Source organism: Myiozetetes cayanensis, unplaced genomic scaffold (genome assembly GCF_022539395.1).
Source record: "Myiozetetes cayanensis isolate MyiCay16 unplaced genomic scaffold, myiCay2020 scf66, whole genome shotgun sequence".
NCBI lineage: Eukaryota > Metazoa > Chordata > Aves > Passeriformes > Tyrannidae > Myiozetetes > Myiozetetes cayanensis.
The window spans coordinates 120,635-138,931 of record NW_026087920.1 but is presented as its reverse complement, the minus strand read 5'-3'; the positions used below and the strand labels follow the sequence as shown (position 1 = coordinate 138,931).

The following is an 18,297-nucleotide window of genomic DNA, read 5'->3' as shown; positions in this document are numbered from 1 at the left end:
CTTTCCAAAGCCAAGCACTGTCAGCAAAACAACCTTAAACTGAAAAAATCTGGTGATTGATTTAGAATGTTTGAAAACCACGGAGTGTTTGAGCCTGTTCCCCTGGGGATGGGTGAGGCCAGGGTGGGGGTGTCACTTGGTCCTCCTGTTTGTGACTTTCTCTGTGGCAGGAGAGGGGTTGGGAGCTGGGAAAGCTGCTCCACTGCCTTTAAAGTGGCCTTTTCCTTTCTCTTTTCTTGACAGGGATAGAATGATGCTGCTCAAATTGGAACAGGAGATCCTGGAATTTATCAGTGATAACAAGTAAGTGGCCGTGGAGCTCGTGCCGAGCAAACGGGGGTTTGTAAGGTGGAGCTGAGGAATTTGGGCTCCCAGGGGAGAAGGGAATGTGTCCTGGTGGGGAGCCCCGTTCTCTTGTGCATCCTGACATGGCACTGCTTGGAAGTGTAACCCTTTCCCTGCCTCTTCCCAGCAATCAGTTCAAGAAGTTCCCCCAGATGACCTCGTACCACAGGATGCTGCTGCACCGGGTTGCTGCCTATTTTGGGATGGACCACAACGTGGATCAGACTGGGAAGGCCGTCATCATCAACAAGACCAGTAACACACGAATGTAAGGGGGAGGGAGCCTGCCCTTTCCCTCTTCCCTTCTCCCTTTCCCTTCTCCTTTCCCTTCCCTACAGCCCAGGAATGCTCCAGAGCAGGATGGGTCCCACACCCCACTTTCTTTGCCTCATGAGAAGGGCAGGCCCCTCTCTAGGAGAATCGGGTCATGGAATGAATGAACAGGGAAGAATCCTTCCCTTCCAGCCCTCCCTGCCCCTCCACAGTTCCCAGAGAAGGGCAGGAGCTCTCATTGCCATCATCCAGAGCCGGGATTTCACACAGCCAACCCCTCTGCATGGTCTGTGCCCCTTCTTTCCCCTCCTAACAAGGGCTGGTTTTCCTGCAGCCCCGAGCAGAGGTTCTCCGAGCACATCAAAGACGAGAAGAATGCCGAGTTCCCACAGAGGTTCATCCTGAAACGGGATGACACCAGCATGGATCGGGATGATAACCAGGTGAGGGGGGGGCCATGGGGCGTCTGCAGCCCTTGGGAAAGTCAGATGTGACCTGTCTAAGATGAGAACAACTCCCAGATTCTCTTGGGTTTCCTCCAGTCACATTTGATAGGAGCTCCCACCCCACCCAGGCAGCAGCACCTCAATACAAAAACTTCCAAACACCATGGAAAAGGATGAAGAATTGGTGTGGGTTCTTTGGGGGAGCTTCTCCATACCCTGAAATCATCAGGGGGCTGGGCCAGGCTTTAAGGTGAAGCCTTTTGCCAAGCTTTCCCTGGAAATGCCCTCAGCTGAGTGTTGCCAAGTGTCTCTCCCCACCTTTCCTTTAAAAACCCTTAAAGCCCATCCAGTGCCACCCCCTGCCATGGGCAGGGACACCTTCCACCAGCCCAGGTGTCTCCAAGCCTCGTCCAACCTGGCCTTGGGCACTTCCAGGGATGGGGCAACCACAGCTTCTGTGGGCACCCTGTGCCAGGGCCTCCCCACCCTCCCAGGGAGGAATTCCTTCCCCAAATCCCATCCAAACCCAGTCCCATCAGCCCAGGGCTGTCCTGTGTTTTGGGACCTGTTGCTGAGTTTAAGTCAGGGTCAGGAGCTGCTCGTTGCAGTCAATCCCAGTTCGTGGTTTCCCTGTGGTGCCACTCGGGGTTGCAGCTGCCCACGGAGCGCACGATCCCTGAGGGAGCAGGAATGTTGGCACGTGCTCCAGGGAATGGCCTTCAGCTTTTCTCCCTGGGAACAGGCTGTGGGTGATACTCCAGACCTCAGGATCAGGCAGAGTTCAGGCAGGGTGGCTGTGCTCGAGGCAGGAGGTGGCTGGATGTCCGGGAATGACCATCCCTGGACGCCTGTGGGATGTTCATCCCTAGACACAGCAGGGTCCGAGGGCAGAGGCTGCATCCAGGCACCACACACGCTCCACAATCCACATCCTGCCCGAAATTCCCAGCAGCTGACTGCTCCCCCTGCTCCTGCTGGCAACTGCTGACCCCTGAGCTGTGTTTGTCCCTTCAGATCAGACTCCCCTTGCAGGATGGGAGAAGGAGCAAATCCATAGAAGAGCGAGAGGAGGAATATCAGCGGGTCAGGGAGCGGATTTTTGCACGAGAGGTAAGTTTGGATCACTCACCTGCCAGGAACCTCCCGGAGCTTTGGGGCAGAAGGTGGCCTTGAGCATGCTGAGAGGTCAGATCTCCTTGTTGCCTTTCCTACCAATTTCCCAGTGGTTTTGGGATCTGCTGTTGAATTCCAGCTCCCAACAAAGGTGTCTGAGATGTCTGGGTAGAGGAGCCACACCCACACCCCCCAGTCTGCACCTTCCCTAAAATGTCAGGGAGCAGCAGAGGTGACAGAGGAGGCAGTTCTGCTCCTTGCTGCCAGAAAGATTACAAGTTTATGCAGTGGCACTTCTGGGATGACCAGAAAACCAGTTGCTGAACTGAAAAGGAGCAGCAGCTGCATCTCCCCAGTGCTGCAGCTTCCACCTCCTGACCCAGCAGTGCAGGGCTCTGCCTTTCCAGGGGAAATCTGGGCCTTTCCTGGGCTCAGTGCCTGCTCATTCTCCAGCCAGGGGTGGTCAGGGATTTGTCTTAACCTGCACAGGCCCAAAGCCACCCAGACCTGTAGTCCTGGCTTGGGGCAGGGGCTGTAGCACAGCACAGAGTGGGATGTCCTGACTGCTGCTCAGTGTCCTGGGCTGAGCCAGCTTTGGCTCTGCCGTCCAGAGGCAGGGATGCCCGGCAGGGATCAGGCTGGGCTGGCTGTGAGCCCACTGCCTGGGTTGGCACGTGGAGGAAGGTACCCCCAGAGCTGCCTCAGAGCAGCGGAGGAGGGAGCTGAGGACTCAGATTTGAGATCTTGGGGCGCAGCCGTCAGGGAAGGTTCCCGAGGGCCTGGATGGAGATCCACAGGGAGCAGGAGGCTCAGCACCACACACACCGTGCCCCAGCCCCACCCTTTTGAAATCACCTGGGGTTGTTCTTTCAGAGCCACTAAGTCTCCCTTTTCTTTCCTTCCCTTCCCACCTCCGTGGTCGTGCTGCCAGTCTGGCCAGAACGGATACCTCACGGACAGCAGGTGAGTGCTGCCCTGGGTGTGTCTGCAGAGCCCTGCACGGCTCTGAGGTGCTGCTTGTCCCTGCTGTTCACTGGCAGACTCTCCACAGAAGGCTTTGCTTGTAGCTCTCCCACACAGAGGCAGATTTTTAGGTACCTCTGTGTGGTTTGTTTTGCCCCGTGTCCTGCTGGATCAGCCCCCCCACCCCCCATCAGTGGCTGCTCGTGCAGTTACTGAAGGTGTTTTCTTTGCAACATCAATTCTGAGTCCTTTTTTGGCTGGTTCATCAGTTATAAAGGAGGGTGGGAATGGCAGGGAGGAATTCCAGCAGTTTTCACCTCTTGTTTCCCAAAAGGGTAGGAAATCCCTGCCCTTACAGTGCCAGGATCAGCATCAGGATCAGGCAGGGCTGCCCCTAATCCTGGATTATCAAGGCTGGATGACTAAATGGTGGCAGTGAAGTGTCTCAGGCTCCCTCTCAGCCAGAGGAGCCGCTGAGGGCACTGGGAACACGTTTGAGCAGCGTGTTCTTATGAAGCAGTTTTGCCCTGGATGAAAGGGCTGGAGTCAGGCTGGTGAGTCACATGGCACTGACCCCGCTGCCAGAGCTGCCCAGGGGTGAGGATAAAGAAGGGCATGAAAAGGGAGAGAGTCTCCCCCCTGCTGTGCTCTGCCTTCCCAGCCAAAGCTCTGGACACGAGGCAGCTCTGTGTGGGACAGGACAGGAGGATCTGATGGGTCAGGAGCAGCTTTGTCCCTCTCCTCAGGCTGTCCTGGAAAACCCAGTGTCCTCAGCACAGGGCAGAGGGGACAGTTCTCAGTCTGTGGGGTTGGAGTAAAACTCCCCCAGAACGTGGCAAAAGCCCCATTGCTGATGTGGCTGCAGCCCTGGGAGCTGAGCTCAGCCAGGGCTGTGCCAGGAGCTTCCCTGCTTGTGGTGCCCAGGCCCTGAGGAGCTGGGTGAACCTGCCTTTGGGGTTCCCCTGGATGGCACAGGGAGGATTCCTGGGCCTCGGGACCATTGTGAGCTCTTCAGGGATATAACCATTGCACTGCTTCTCCAAGGGATGGATTCTGGGCTCTCACATGCTCCCAGCAGCCCAGGACATCACCTCAGGAGTTCCTTCCAGGCCTTCTCTTTTCCCCTCCACAACTGTGTGGAGCTGCTGCCGGGCTCTCTGGGTGTCCCCACCCCCCTGCTCTGGGTGTCCCCACCCCCCTACCCCTTCCCCAGAGCCCCCTGTGACTCGTGCTCTCCGCAGGGGCGCCCGGGAGGGGCTGGGCAGGGCCTCGGGCAGCCGCCAGAGCAGCACGGAGAGCGAGATGAAGGCGCTGGAGCCGCGGCCCTGGAGCAGCACCGACTCGGACGGCTCCATCCGCGCCCTGCGGCCGCCCGTCACCAAGGCCAGCAGCTTCAGCGGCATCTCCATCCTGACCCGGGGGGACAGCGTCGGGAGCAGCAAGGGCAGCGCTGCCAGCAGGACGGCCCGGGCAGGTACAGAGCTGCTGCTTCTCCAGGCAGGTCCCTGCACAGCTGCCCGGGGGCTCCTGGCACGCAGGAACAGGGCTGGGGAGCTGGGGCTTGTGGTGCTCTGCGTGTGGAACCAGGACGTGGCTGGCACCAGGATCTCGGTGCCTGGGCATGGTTTGATCACCTGCTTTGTCACCATCACCTCTCCCATCCCTTCATCAGTCACCTGGGATGAGGGACAGTGTTTGATCCCAGCCCCTGCAACTCAGACTCCCAGTTATCGTGGTTTTCTCTCCCCTGCTGTGCCCCAAGTTGTGTTGCCATTCCCTTCTGCTCCCCAAATCCCTCCCAGCCCTGAGGATGCTCAGGGTGAACCTCCTGGCACTGTGCCTTAGCTTTCCAAGGAGGAGGGCAGGGAAAGGTGTCACCGATTAGTCTCATCAGACACAACTGTCAGACAAAGACTCTGATAATTGGGATCTGCCCACGGTGTTCTCAGAGTGATTCACTGAATCCTGGGAGCAGACAGCAGCTGGAGCTGGGCCTGAGCTCCAGAGCTGCTGGGGATAGTGCAAGGGTTTGGGAGCCAAAGGGAATTAGGATCCCAAGTCTCTCTGCTGCTCCTTCCTTGTCTGTCCCAGTACCCTTTTCAACCTGCTGCTCATGCAGGGTGTTTGTGGAAGGGACAGCACAGGTTTGGCTCCCATTTTAGTCTGGTGACAGCTGGGGTAGCTGCTGACTGGTGTCAGTGAGCAGAATCCAGCATTGTCCCACTGCCCTCCATTCCCACTGCTCAGCAGCAGGTCCCAAATCCTTAGGAACTGGCATTTTCCTGGAGGGGAGAGGCAGATTGTGGGTAATAACTGCTCTACGAGAGTCCTTTCAAACAAAAAGGGATTTAAGAGGCTCCCAGACCGTGTCCCAGCACCCAGCCCTTGGAACCACACCTTCATGTCCCAGTTTGGAGGTGCCCACAGCGTCTCCTACGATCCTGTTCCCATCATGCCAGGGCTCTGCTCACTCTGGGTGTTCCAGCCACCTCCAGGACTGATTCATGGAGTGCTGGGAGCTCTTACTTGAAGATCTGTCCCAACGTGTGCAGAGCAGAGTGAGAGAGGAGCTGCTTTTTGGCTCTTCCTGTGATTTTCCCTCCAGGTCTCCCCTGGGAACAGGAGCCAGTTGCTTTCCAGGCTTTAAATAAGGGCAAATGATTAGAAACATCCTGGGAGAAAGGAAAAAAAAATAGGCAAAGGAATTATCACTTCAGGGAACAAAACCACCAAACCCACCTTCCTCCATGTCCTTATGTTTATTCCATGGGATTGGAAGTGCCTGGGACCTGGGGGCTCTTTTCCCATCACAGCATCCAGCCCCTGGGCAACTGTCAGTGGAATATTCCCTCCTTTGCAGCAAGAGGCTGCTGACAGAGCTCCTCAGCAGAATCCCTGGAGATCAGCTGTGGAAGTGTGGGAGATCAGAGGCAGAATTGGTTAAACAGCAGCTACTGGGCATGGAGCAATAGTTTCACAACCCTTTTATTTCTGGAAGTGAGACTGGAATACTGAGGAGACCCTTCCCAGCTGGGTGCCAGCAATGTGCATCTCGCTCCTTCCCAGCTTTTCCTGCCATGGGAAGGGATTGCTTTCAGCTTGCCCCTTCCCATCCTTTTCCTCAGAGGAGGGGGGTCTGATTTTGGGATCCCTGCCTGGTTTGGGGGTGGAGAGCCTCCAAATCCAGCCAGATTCCTCTTCCCTGCGTGGGGCAGGGGAGGAGATCCCGGGATCAGCCTTGGAGGGTCAGTGTGTGCTCTGGACGTGGAGAGGAGGGGGATACAATCCCCGGGAGTGTCAGCCCCTTGCTTTGCTGTGAGCAGAGGCAAAGCAGTGCCTCAGCCCTCTGCCTGCTCCGGTGGTGACAGGATCCCACCCAGCCTTTGTCTCCCGGGTGCCGACCTCCCGTGCCTGTCCCTGTTGCAGGTTTGGTGCTAGGAGCCCCTGAGGGGTGCAGCCAGTCCCCGTCCTCGCAGCCCAGCCGTGGCCTCCTGCCCTGCACGGCCCCGCAGCCGCCGCCCCCGCAGCCCCCCGGGATCCCCCCCCCAACCCAGCAGCCGCCGGCCATGAGCAACCCCATGATGTCCCAGGTGAGTCACCGCCCGGGACCCGGGCTCAGGGAGGGGGGAGCAGGGCCAGAGCACACCCAGGGGGCTCTGGGCCCACCCGTGGGGTGTTGGGGGTCCCCACACTCGCGGTCCCTCTGTGCTCGTGGCAGAGCAGCAGAAAGGTTGGGGGCTGTGCCCTGTGCCGTGCCTGAATGATTCCATGGGATATCCCAGCTTCCCAGCCCCTTCTGATGGGCTCAGGCCAGCAGCCCCTGAGTAAGGGTCTGTAATCTTTGGGTGCTTTGGGACAGGCCACCCCTCCCAGGCCCTGCAGATCCTCCGGCTGGGCCGTGTCTGACAGGGATGGATCCTGCCCCGGAATGGTCTCCGTGCTTCCCAACCCCTGCAGTGCCCCTCTGTGTGTTTGCAGTTGGCTCACTTGACTAACCTTGTTGTTCCTTCTTTCTCTCCTTCCTCCTCATCCTTCCTTCCTTCCTTCCTTCCTTCCTTCCCCTGTCCCTCCTTTTCCCTGGATCTCTCTCCTCCGCTGGTCGTAGCCGGTCCCGGCGCTGCAGCCCGTTCCGTACTCTCCAAGCTCCTGCCCCCAAGTCCTCTTGCCAGTCTCTCCACCCCAGCAGTACAACCTGGTATAAACCCCAGTTCCTCTTCTGCACTGTCTGTTGTGCTCTGTGCTGTGTTTGTGTTGTGTGAGCTTGTGCTGATCAGGTATGTCCCGGGCACTGACCCCGTGGGGTTGGGATTCACGGAGCTCTGTGCTGCAGTGGCATTCCCGAGGCTGTGGCACCACCAGTCCTGGAGTGGCAGTCTTGCAAAGAGCCTGGGAAAAGCAAACTCCGAGCCCAGAGCTCCCCAGGAGGCGATGCTTGTGCCCAATGCTGGGGTTTGGGAGCTGTGGCTGCCCCGTGGGCTCTGCCAGCCCCTGTGCTGTCTCCACCGGGATCTTTTGGGAATGGTGTGCCCCATGGGACGTGGCCTGCGGGCTGGGGTCACCCCTGCCTGTGTGGGACCCCAGGTGTCACTGAGTGCCCACGCAGCATTAGGCCCCCCAGCGGGTCGCATGTCCCCCTGTCCTGCTCTGGGTCTGTGGCTGGGGGAGCTCCTCACAGAACAGGGAGGAGGGGTCTGCACTCACCAGCAGAGCTGTGTGCTACGTGCTCTTGTGCCACGTGCTGTCTGTGCTCCTCCATCCTTCCCCTTCTCTCCCCCCAGGCCGACGAGCTCAGCAGCCCCTTCGGGCAGATCAGCCTCAGCCGACAGGGCTCGACGGAAGCCCCGGATCCTTCCTCGGCGATGTTCCAGTCATCCCTCATCTCCCAGCACCCTCAGCAGACAGGATTCATCATGGCAACCCCTGGGCAGCCCATCCCCACCTCCAGCTACTCCGCCTCGGGGCACACGGCCCCCACTCAGCAGGTGCTGCAGCCCCAGGGCTACATTCAGCCTCCCCAGCAAGTAAGGACACGAGGGGACGTCCCCAGGGCTGGCAGGGGCTGCTTGGGAGTGGGGTCCCTCTTTTGCTGCTGCTGGTTGGTGATGGATCCATCCTCAGGGGTCCAGGCTCCGCGGTCTCACGCTCCCTCACTAGCACAGGATGATCCCAGCCCCCTCTGAGCCCACGAGGCTCCTACCTGGGGACCCTCTGGCCTGCTCCTAGCTCTCAGTGGTGGGGGAGGGACAGTGGCCGGACTCAGGGCTGACACCTCTAAGCTCTCTTTGGGGTCCTGCAGGGCTTTAGGACCTCTAGGATTGTCCCCTGAGCTGTGAGGAGAGTTGTGCCTACTGTGCTCTTGCACTACTGTGCTGGGAAAGGCTTGGATGAGGAGGCTGGGGGCCCGGGAAGGGGCTGCGGTTCCCCACGGAGCCACCAGCTGGCCAGAGCCAAAGCCCTGGGTGGTTCCCTTCGGCAGAAGCCAGGCCAGGTGAGAGAGAAAACTGGTCCTGGGGGACCAGCTTTCTTGGAGCCCCTCCCTGCTGTGTTCTCACCGCTGTGTTTTCTTGCCCTTGGTAGATTCAGGTTTCTTACTACCCCCCCGGGCAGTACCCGAACTCCAGCCAGCAATACCGACCCCTCAGTCACCCAGTGGCCTACAGCTCCCAGCGCCCACAGCAGCTCCCCCAGCAGTCCCAGCAGCCAGGTAAGGGGCTGGAAAGGGGGGAGGGGGGCAGCTTTCCCTTCTCTGCTGCTTTTGTTGGCCTTAGGGATCCCCCATGCCCTGTCTGGGCCCAGGTTGCTCTTCCCCGTCTCCCACTCTTTGCAGGACCTGTCTCTCGGCTGGAAATTTGGATCCTGGCCTGTAGAGGCTGTTGAATCCTTCCCCTCCCTTTCCTCCCAGCTTGTTGGAGCAGGGATGAGTTGGATTTAAGTCCCACTGAGGGGGTTTAATGCCAGGAACTTCCCTCAGGTGTTTTTACATCTGCCCTAGGGAGGCCCATTCCCCACTCTTTAGCAGGAGGTGGGGGCAGATCAGGATTTGAGCCCCTATATCCCAAGTCTGGGGCTGTTTCCCACCTCCAGCTGGGAAGCTGCTCCATTGAAACCCTGTTCTGGCAGGTTTACAGCCAATGATGTCCAACCAGCAGCAAACATACCAAGGTGTGATGGGGGTGCAGCAGGCGCAGCCCCCCGGGCTCCTCAACAGCCAGAGGAACAACATGGGGGGCCAGATGCAGAGCGTGATGGGGGTGCAGCAGGCACAGCCCCCCGGGCTCCTCAGCAGCCAGAGGAGTGGGATGGGGAGCCAGATGCAAGGCCTGATGGTCCAGTACACGCCACTGCCTTCGTACCAGGTGGGCACCTGCTGCTCTCCAGCGTGGGGGGCTGGGAGGGGACCCCAGTGGGCAGGGTGTGCCCCATTCCCGTGCCTGAGGGTGGGAGCCAAAGGTGGGGATTACCCACTTGGAGAGCACCTGGGGGAGGGCACATCCCTGTGGGAATCTGTGGGACACGTCTGGAACAGGAGGACTGGGAGAAGAGCTTTTGGGAGGGGCTGCCCCTGCCTGGCCAAGGTTGCTCTGGGCAGGAAAACACCACCTGGAATCTCCTCCCCTTGCTGGTGTCTCCTTGGGCCAGCTCTCCCTGCTCCATGTGACCTGGAACCTGCTGCTTTCCTCCCTGCCCAGGTTCCCATGGCCAGTGAGTCCCAGAGCGTGGTCCAGCAGCCCTTCCAGCAGCCAGTGCTCGTGCCAGCCAGTCAGTCTGTGCAGGGGGGGCTCCAGGCTGGGGGGGTCCCCATCTACTACAGCGTCATCCCCACTGCCCAGCAGAACGGCACCAGGTAAAGCTGCTGCACCTCCGGCCTGCCCTGGGGAGAAGGGGGTGCTGCTGCCCACAGAGGGCCTTTTGGGGTTGTCCTGTCAGGGCCAGGAGACAGCCTTGATGTTCCTCATGGGTCCCTTCCAGTCAGGGGATTCCATGATTCCACTGGATGATTCCATGCCCTGCTGAGAGGGGGGAGCGCTCCTGCAGCTGGAGGTGGTTGAGCACCTCAGGAGCTGCTCCTCCCCTATCCAGGGCTTCCTGGCCACCAGCATGCCAGGCTCCTGTGTGCCCAGCCCTCTCCAGAGGCTGCTGTGTGTCCAGCCATCCTGCACAGAGGGAGCTGGGAGTTCCCTGCAGACACTCCTGGGGTTTTCTCTCCCCATGCCCGTCCTCACCCGATCCCTCTCTGCTCCTCAGCCCGTCCGTGGGGTTCCTGCAGCCTCCCAGCTCCGAGCAGTACCAGCTGCCGCAGTCCCCGGCCCCCTGCAGCCCCCCCCAGATGCAGCAGCAGTATTCAGGTACGAGGGGCCACGGGCAGGGCTGGCACCGGCTCCAGGTGGGATCAGCTTTTGGATCACGGGCGGCAGAGCTGCCCCTTGGCAGCCAAGTGTGGCAGCTTCTGTGCCAGGGGGCTCCTGTTTGGGAATCCCACTGAGAATGGTCAGGATGTGGCTCCAGGGTGGCACTGGCCTGTGCCTGGCATCTCTCTGCCATGGTGGGCAGCGGGGTGGGAGTGGCAGAGGGAGCTGGGTGGGCTGTGGATTGGTGAGAGCAGGGAGAATTGGGGATGAGGAGCCTCAGGATTCCTGCTCCCTGTCCCAGCCACTGGGATCGAGGTGAGGCCTTGTGAGCTGGTGCAGGAGCTGGATTGGGATTGTGGAGCTCTGGGCCTGGTGAGCTGCAGGATCTGGGCTGGGATGCTGGAGCTCTGTGCCCAGAGTCCTGCAGCGACGCTCAGAGCAGCCACTGAGCTGCCATCCATCAGCTTGTGCCCCCTGCTCCCGTTTCTCCTGGATTAAACATCCTCCCTCCCTGATGTAAGATGGAATATGGGAGAGGGATCCCCAGCAGATCCTGGTGGGGCTTTTCCAGCCTGGGGAAGGCAGGAAGGGCAGAGGAGAAGAGTCCAGAGCGGGATCACAGGGAAGGGCATGCAGTGGCAGGGACAGGCAGGTGCCCCCAGCAGCAGAGCCCGGACCAGACGTGCCTGTGTCTGTCCCCAGGGGTGTCCCCGTCAGGCCCCGGTGTGGTGGTGATGCAGCTGAACGTCCCCAACGGTGCCCAGGCCCCCCAGAACCCCCCCGTGGTGCAGTGGAGCCACTGTAAGTACTACAGCCTGGAGCAGCGGGGGCAGAAGCCAGGAGACCTCTACAACCCCGACACCAGTGCTCAGGTACTGGGCGGACTGGGAGGGGCGGGGAGGAGGCAGCTCAGCCCCTGGGGCTGCCGGGGTGGGCTGGGCGATGGCCGGGGGGTCACCCCGCGGGTGTGGGAGCGGTCACAAGCGCTGGGGGTGTCTGACACTGTCCCTCCCCCAGGCCAGCACTCAGCTGAACAGCCCCATCACGTCCCCCACCCAGTCCCCGACGCCGTCGCCCGTCACCAACCTCAACAGTGTGTGCACGGGGCTGAGCCCCCTCCCTGTCCTCACACAGTTCCCCCGGCCCATGGGCCCGGCACAAGGTAAGGGGGAGGTGTGTGGGGACAGCCCAGGGCCGGGAATTCCCCGGCGGTTCCCGGGGCCCCCACAAACGTCGCTCCTCGCGCAGGTGACGGGCGGTACTCGCTGCTGGGCCAACCGCTGCAGTACAACCTGTCCCTCTGTCCCCCACCACTGCTCCACAACCAGCCCGGCTACACGGCACACCAGGTACAGCCGGGCCACACGTCCCCTCCCTGCGAGGCCACCGTGTCCCCCGAGGTGACACGGTGCCCTTTTCACTCTTCAAGGGGCAGACTGGAATGAAGCACGGCAACCGGAGCAAGAGACAGGCCCTCAAGTCAGCGTCCACCGACCTGGGGACGAGTGACGTAGGCAAGTGACCCCCTGGAGCAGTTCCCTTTGCCCTCTGACGGCCACACACACGGGGTTTGGAGACTCCAGATGCCCACGCCGGCATCCCACAGAACCCTGTGTTGGTTTTGGGGAGTGGTTCCTGCCTGTCCCTCACCCAGGGGGTCTCCACAAGGTCCTTGGGGAAGGAGGGACCCACAGCCTGAACGGAGCAGCCCTCACTGACCCTCTGGAGGCCTCAGGCTTGTCCCCCATGTCACCTCCATGTCACCATCAGCAGCTGGTCGCAGGGGGCCCTTTAAGAGCCGCCTGGCATGGCCTGGCTGTGCCACGTTAATATTAGCAAAGAATCCCTTCAGCAGCTCTGCTAAACCTGGAGCCAGGGCTGGAGCCAGGAGCTGCAGAGGGGCTTGGGGACCACCAGGCAGGGACTGGGGCAGGAGCTGCAGAGGGATTTGGGGACCACCGGGCAGGGCACGTCCACGTGTCGCTGTGGATGCAGCCGTTCTCCCTCCCAGGGTCAGGGTGGGAGCACAGGGCTGGCTCCCAGTCCTGGCCCCTGAGGTTTGGGGTGGGAAAACAGGGCAGAGCCCCTGGGAGAGCCAGAACTGCCCAGCCAAGGCCATCCAAAGGACACCAGAAGGACGTGGTGTCGCTGGGCAATACCCATCTCCTTCTGCAGCAGGTTGTGTGCACGGGAAGGGATCGGGATGGGAGCAGGTAGGGGCAGTCTGGGGGAAGTGACTGGCTTAGAGAAATACCTGTGGGCAGCGTGGCACAGCGCAGCATTGCTGGGCCAAGGAGAGGTGGGTGCTCCAGCCCAGAGCCGGTGGGAGCCCGGCAGCGGCTCCGGGGGCACCGGGAACAGACGGGTGACTCGTCTTCCTTCCCCACAGTGCTGGGCCGGGTGCTGGAGGTGACGGACCTGCCCGAGGGCATCACACGGACCGAGGCCGACAAGCTCTTCACCCAGCTCGCCATGGCCGGTGCCAAAATCCAGTGGCTCAAAGAGACTCAGGGGCGCCGCGGGGACGGAGGCGGCGGCGGCGGGGACAACAGCGGGACTCCAGAGAACGGCAGGCACGGTGACCTCGCTGCCTTATACACCATCGTGGCCGTGTTCCCCAGCCCGCTGGCTGCCCAGAACGCCTCCCTCCGCCTCAACAACTCCCTCAGCCGCTTCAAGCTGCGCGTGGCCAAAAAGAACTACGACCTGCGGGTGCTGGAGCGGGCCAGCTCCCAGTAGGGCTCCTGCGGGCACTGGGCACCCCCCTGGGCCTCTTCTCCTCCTGCCCTCCCTTCCTCTTGCCCTCCTTCCTTGATATATTTATATGAACATAATTAAGAGACAAGAAGTTGATTTTTTTTTTTTGGGTTTTTTTTTTTTAATTATTATTATTTTTGGAGTGACGCCCGTGCCCACCCCCCTCCCCTGTGTCTCTGGTTTTGTTTAAGCACTGTGTTGGACCGCACATACAGGTGTTGATTGGTATGTTCACTGCACATTTTATTTAATCGGATTATTATTTGGGGGGGGAGGGGGTATTTTTGGTTTTATTTTATTTGGGGGGGGTTGTTTTTAAATAAAAAAAAAAAGAAAATTGTCCATCACTTGAACGTAACTTGCCCGTTCTCTGCCAGTGCCAAGGGCTGGGGGCTCTGGGCTGCCTCGGCGGGGTGAGGGGACAGTGGAAGGGGCACTGGCAGGGGATGTGTCCTGCCCGGTCCTGCCCCTGTGTTGGCATGTCTGAGGGCTGCGAGCTTGTGGTGTGCCAAGGTGGGAGCCCAGGCTGGGAGTGGAGTGCTCGGCCTGGGGCTGGACCCCTGACAGATGTTCACAGCCTCTTCTCTCAGCTGCCAGCCCCGTCCAGCTGTGCCAGGGCAGGAGTGAGGGCATGGAGTGTCCCCAGCTGTGGCCCCTGCCGGGAAGCAACACACTCCTGGTGACTGAGGAGCAGCACCTGGAGCTGGCACAGGTGCAGTGGGGACAGGATTTGGGCTGGCACAGCCTTGGTGGCACAGCCGGAGCCTCCAGCAGCAGTGGGATGCTCCCAAGGCAGGTAAGAGAAACTGGGAAGGGGGGCTCCAACTCCAGACTTGAACCAGCTCCCACCTCGCTGCCACCCACAGCTGGGCAGGGACCGAGGGGACCCCAGGATGCCCGTCCAGGGCCCTGTCCCCCACCACAGGCAGCCTTTGGTGCCAGGGGTGCCCCACAAGAGACCCTCTGCTGCCACTCTGCCCCGGGCCCCCCGCCCGGGCTCAGCTTCTCAAACCCACGAGCGAAGGAGGCCCCAAGGCTGGAGCACAGAGCCCTCGCCGTGCCCGGTCCCTGCGCTGTCCCATGCCAGGCTGGGGGGGCCCCTGGCACGCCCAGCAACCCACCAACGCAAATAGCCGGTGGCTCCTCCGCCCGCTCCCGCCCGGCGCGCGCTGGGGCTCCAATTTCCCGGCGTCAGCCCCCGGCAGCGCTCAGCTGTCGTCCCCCCTGCCCTGTCACTCCGCTGGCCACGGGACCGTGGCGGCTGCCGCCCTCCCCACCCGCCACGGGGGCCTGGGGGCTCTGCGGCCGACGGGGCCCCGGCACCGGCCGCCCTTCGGGGGGTTCTGCAGCGCAGGGCGAGGCCTCCCAGCACAGGGTAAGTGTGTCCCCCTGTGTGACCCCCCTCGCCGTGGCCGTGACCCCCGTGGGCACCCCATGCTGCTGCAGGATCCCAGGGTGCCCCCTTGCTGTGTTACCCCTCACCCCAAATGCTCCCCGGTCCCAGCGCTGCTTCCCCGCGGTCTTCCTCGATTTTCACAAGGGCTGGGGGGGCTCGGGGTGGGCGCCACCAAAGATAGCAAAGTCTGGGTGGAAGGACGGCATGGAGGGTTCGTCAAAGGTGGCATGGGCATGGTTTGGGGGATGCAAGAGCGGGTCCTACCCCGGTGGCAGCCCAAGGCCGAGTGATGCCCCTCGGTGTCACCTGTGTGCTCGTCCTGAGGGGCCGAGAGCGGCACCGTTTGCAGGTGCATGGTGAGATGGAGATGCCCAGGCAGAGGTGGGCACGTGCAGGTAGCCCAGGGGCTGGCTCACAGCACTTGGCACCACAGTCCTGAGCCAGTGGCCGTGCCAGGGGCTGGGCTGGGCACTGGCCTCCTCCAGCCTGGCCTTGGGGCTGCCCGGGCCAGGACCAGCCCTCGCTGGGGCAGGGGCTGCAGGATGGGCGGTGGGAGTGACCCCCAGGGCAGAACCAGTCCTTGCCAGGACAGGGGCTGTGGGATGGGCAGTGGGACTCGGCGCTGCTGGGGAAGTGCAGGCAGGGCCCACCCAACGAGGCTGCCCCCGCCGGGCACCTGCAGCAGGACCAGCCCCAGACAAGGCCTTGTCTCTCTGTTCCCCTCACAGCATGACTGAGAAGGAAGTGCCAGAGCCACCAGCTTCACCTGCTTCAGGTGGGAAACCCAAGAGCCGGGTAAGTGGGTGCCCAGTGGGTGCCACAGGGGGAAGCCACCTCTCTCAGCATCATCCTGTCACTGTCCCAGGAGGCTTGGGAGGGCTGGGGGTGCCTGGTGGGCCCCAGATCCACCTGGTGCTGGGTGGGCATTTCCCAGCTGGGCTCTTCTCTGGGATGCCCATGTCCCCAAGGTGCTCAGGAGATGCAGTTTCCCCTTTTGTGGAATCTTTATGGGGTTGGGAGGAGGGTTCCCATCCTCACAGCGTTCCTGGGGTCTCCTTCTGCTTGGGGAAGGGGTCTCTGGGTCAGGGCAGTGGGGTGAGGAGCTGGGCACGGGGTCTCTGCCCTCCTGCCATACACCATCCATCCTCTCCTGCCCCAGCAGCTGCAGAAGCTGAAGCAACTTTTCCAGCGGAAGCCCAAGGAGGAGCCGGTGCCGGAGCCGCAGCCCAACGGGGAGCTGGTCAGCCCCTCGGGGGGGCCCATCTACTACATCTATGAGGACGAGGAAGAGGAGGAAGAGGAGGAAGAGCCCGAGCCCCCTCCTGAGCCCGAGAAGCTTGTCAATGACAAACCCCACAAGTTCAAAGATCATTACTTCAAAAAACCCAAGTTCTGTGATGTTTGTGCCCGAATGATCGTCCGTGAGTCCTGACGGGGCTGGGGGCCATGGGCAGGGCAGGGGGGGCTACAGGCAGGGCTGGAGCTGGGGCTGGGGGCTACAGCCAGGATGAGGGTTGGGGGCCACGGCCAGGGGCAGGGCAGGGCCTGGGGGCCGAGGCTGCCCAGGGCTCTGTCCCAGACGTTCCACAGCTGCAGTGTCACATTCCCTCTCCTTTCCACCCCCCCCCACCACTGCCAGTCAACAACAAATTTGGCCTGAGGTGCAAGAACTGCAAAACCAACATCCACCACCACTGCCAGTCCTACGTGGAGATGCAGCGCTGCTTTGGCAAGATCGTGAGTGTGTCCCCCCCTGCCCAGCCCGGGGCCACCTCAGCCCCCACGGGCAGGACCCAGGTGCCACCACCCCTGTCACCTCCCGGCCCTGAGGGGGGCCCTGGCTTCGCCCTCTCTGGGCCCCCCGTGTCCCCCCAGCTCTGATGGGATGGCCCGTGGGTGTGGGGGGTGGTTGATGCTCCGACCCCCCCCCCATCTCCTCGCAGCCCCCCGGGTTCCGCCGGGCGTACAGCTCCCCCCTCTACAGCGACCAGCAGTACGCCTGCGTCAAGGACCAGCTCTGTAAGTGCCCATGCCGGGCTGTCCCCTCCCTCCAGCCCCCACCCCGGGGTACCCCATCCTCTCGTGTCCCACCCACGACCCCCCGCCGTCCCTGTGCCCCCCAGCGGACAACAGGAGCGACCCCGTGTTCGAGACGCTGCGGACGGGCGTCATCATGGCCAACAAGGAGCGCAAGAAGGGGCAGGACGACAAGAAGAACGTGAGTGTGGGGTCGGGCTCTCCCCGAATTCCTGTGGGAGCGGTGCTGGAAACATCCTGCCCTCCCACCCCTCACTCTGCACCCCCTGAGAGCTCTCTGCGCCTTCCAGCCCTTGGCTGCAATGATGGACGAGGAGCCGGAGGCCACGAAGCCGGTGGGGAGCAAAGCCGAGGGCGGTGAGCGCGGGGGCCGAGGGACGGGGGGCTGAGCCCGTGGGGCAGGGAGGGAGCCCCCGACTGGGCTTGGGGGGCCACCAGGGTGGGGTCTGCCCTGCAGAGAGGGGGTCTCTCACCTCACCCTGGGGCTCTCACTGTGTCCCCGATACCCTCGGGGAGGTGTGACCCCCTCTCCCATTCCCAGGTGCCTCCGAAGGGGACAAGAAGGCTGAGAAGAGCCCAACAGATGACAAGGTACCCCCCATCCTCAGCCTGCACCCCAAAGCCGTGGGCAGAGGTTGTGGGATCTCCCTGCTGGGATCCCTGCAGCCGTTGGCAGCCTCTGGGACCCCAAACCTCGTTGTGCCCCCCAGAGCAAGAAGCCACAGCCGGGGGCGTTCCTGCAGTCCCACTATTTCGTGGCCCTTTATCGCTTCAAAGCCCTGGAGAAGGACGACCTGGACTTCCCGTGAGTTCCCAGCTCTGTCCTGGGCTCTTTCCCAAGGCTCCTGAGGTTTGGCTCCATGTGATTCCATGGGTTTCTCGAGGCTGAGCTGCTCCGTACGGGACCTGCCTGTCCCCGAGCGCGTGGGCTGCGCTCATCCCTCACTGTCCCCGAGCATGGGGTTCAAGGAGCCGATCCCGTGGGAAGGGCAGTTTTCCTTGGGGTCTCCCACGGCAGGGGGGCCCTTCCCACCCCTCTCACAGGGCACTTCTTTCCCTTCCAGGCCCGGGGAGAAGATCACGGTGGTCGATGACTCCAACGAGGAGTGGTGGCGGGTAAGGCCCTCTGGAAAGGGGAGACCAGCTGGAATTTAACACAGCCCCCCAAACCTGCTGTACCCCCCTACCAGCCCTCACCCTGGGTGGGGGGGTGGATCTGGGACCCCTGGACAGGCCCCCCCACCCCCCACACCTCCACTCCCCACTCACTTGCTCCTTGCAGGGGAAGATCGGTGAGAAAGTCGGGTTCTTCCCGCCCAACTTCATCATCCGGGTGCGGGCCGGCGAGCGGGTGCACAAGGTGACTCGTTCCTTCGTGGGCAACCGGGAGATCGGGCAGATCACGCTCAAGAAGGATCAGGTGAGACGGGACCCCCCCTCGCCCCCTGCTCTGGGGGCTCAGCCCTGCTCCGGGGGAGGGGTCCCGGGGGTCTCACCCGCCCCTCTCTCGCCCCCCCAGATCGTGGTGCAGAAGGGGGAGGAGGTGAACGGTTACGTCAAAGTCTTCACCGGCCGCAAAGTGGGGCTGTTCCCCGTGGACTTCCTGGAGGAGATCTGA

At 61.8% G+C, this 18,297-nt stretch overlaps 2 protein-coding genes across 10 annotated transcripts in view; both read left to right on the top strand.

Moving 5' to 3' along the window:
* Nucleotides 1–13,532, top strand: part of R3HDM2 (R3H domain containing 2) — a 28,196-nt gene extending 14,664 nt beyond the window's left edge. For 5 of the 8 annotated variants that reach the window (XM_050337457.1, XM_050337454.1, XM_050337455.1 and 2 more), the window contains 18 exons: nt 244–303; nt 473–613; nt 953–1,061; nt 2,079–2,174; nt 3,109–3,140; nt 4,382–4,614; nt 6,567–6,730; nt 7,246–7,335; nt 7,919–8,161; nt 8,718–8,844; nt 9,261–9,496; nt 9,830–9,984; nt 10,386–10,486; nt 11,192–11,361; nt 11,507–11,651; nt 11,738–11,838; nt 11,919–12,003; nt 12,879–13,530. In XM_050337457.1, the coding sequence (XP_050193414.1) occupies nt 244–303; nt 473–613; nt 953–1,061; nt 2,079–2,174; nt 3,109–3,140; nt 4,382–4,614; nt 6,567–6,730; nt 7,246–7,335; nt 7,919–8,161; nt 8,718–8,844; nt 9,261–9,496; nt 9,830–9,984; nt 10,386–10,486; nt 11,192–11,361; nt 11,507–11,651; nt 11,738–11,838; nt 11,919–12,003; nt 12,879–13,228 (2,638 nt within the window). In that variant the 3' untranslated portion in view covers nt 13,229–13,530. Of the gene's footprint in view, nt 1–243; nt 304–472; nt 614–952; nt 1,062–2,078; nt 2,175–3,108; nt 3,141–4,381; nt 4,615–6,566; nt 6,731–7,245; nt 7,336–7,918; nt 8,162–8,717; nt 8,845–9,260; nt 9,497–9,829; nt 9,985–10,385; nt 10,487–11,191; nt 11,362–11,506; nt 11,652–11,737; nt 11,839–11,918; nt 12,004–12,878 lie in introns of all 8 variants that reach the window. The other 3 variants (XM_050337459.1, XM_050337461.1, XM_050337462.1) reach the window with 3 other exon arrangements.
* A 476-nt stretch (nt 13,533–14,008) lies between these two features.
* On the top strand, nt 14,009–18,297 carry STAC3 (SH3 and cysteine rich domain 3). Of its 2 annotated transcripts, XM_050337463.1 has the most exons (12): nt 14,009–14,042; nt 15,371–15,437; nt 15,805–16,063; nt 16,282–16,379; nt 16,586–16,661; nt 16,766–16,860; nt 16,970–17,036; nt 17,221–17,270; nt 17,390–17,484; nt 17,744–17,795; nt 17,962–18,099; nt 18,199–18,297. In XM_050337463.1, the coding sequence occupies exons 2-12, from the start codon at nt 15,372–15,374 to the stop codon at nt 18,295–18,297; spliced, it is 1,095 nt and encodes a 364-aa protein (XP_050193420.1). In that variant the 5' UTR covers nt 14,009–14,042; nt 15,371. The 2 variants fall into 2 exon arrangements, 1 of the variants encoding a protein (XP_050193420.1); XR_007631738.1 differs by lacking the exon at nt 14,009–14,042 and having other exon boundaries at nt 15,372–15,437; nt 16,970–17,014; nt 18,199–18,291.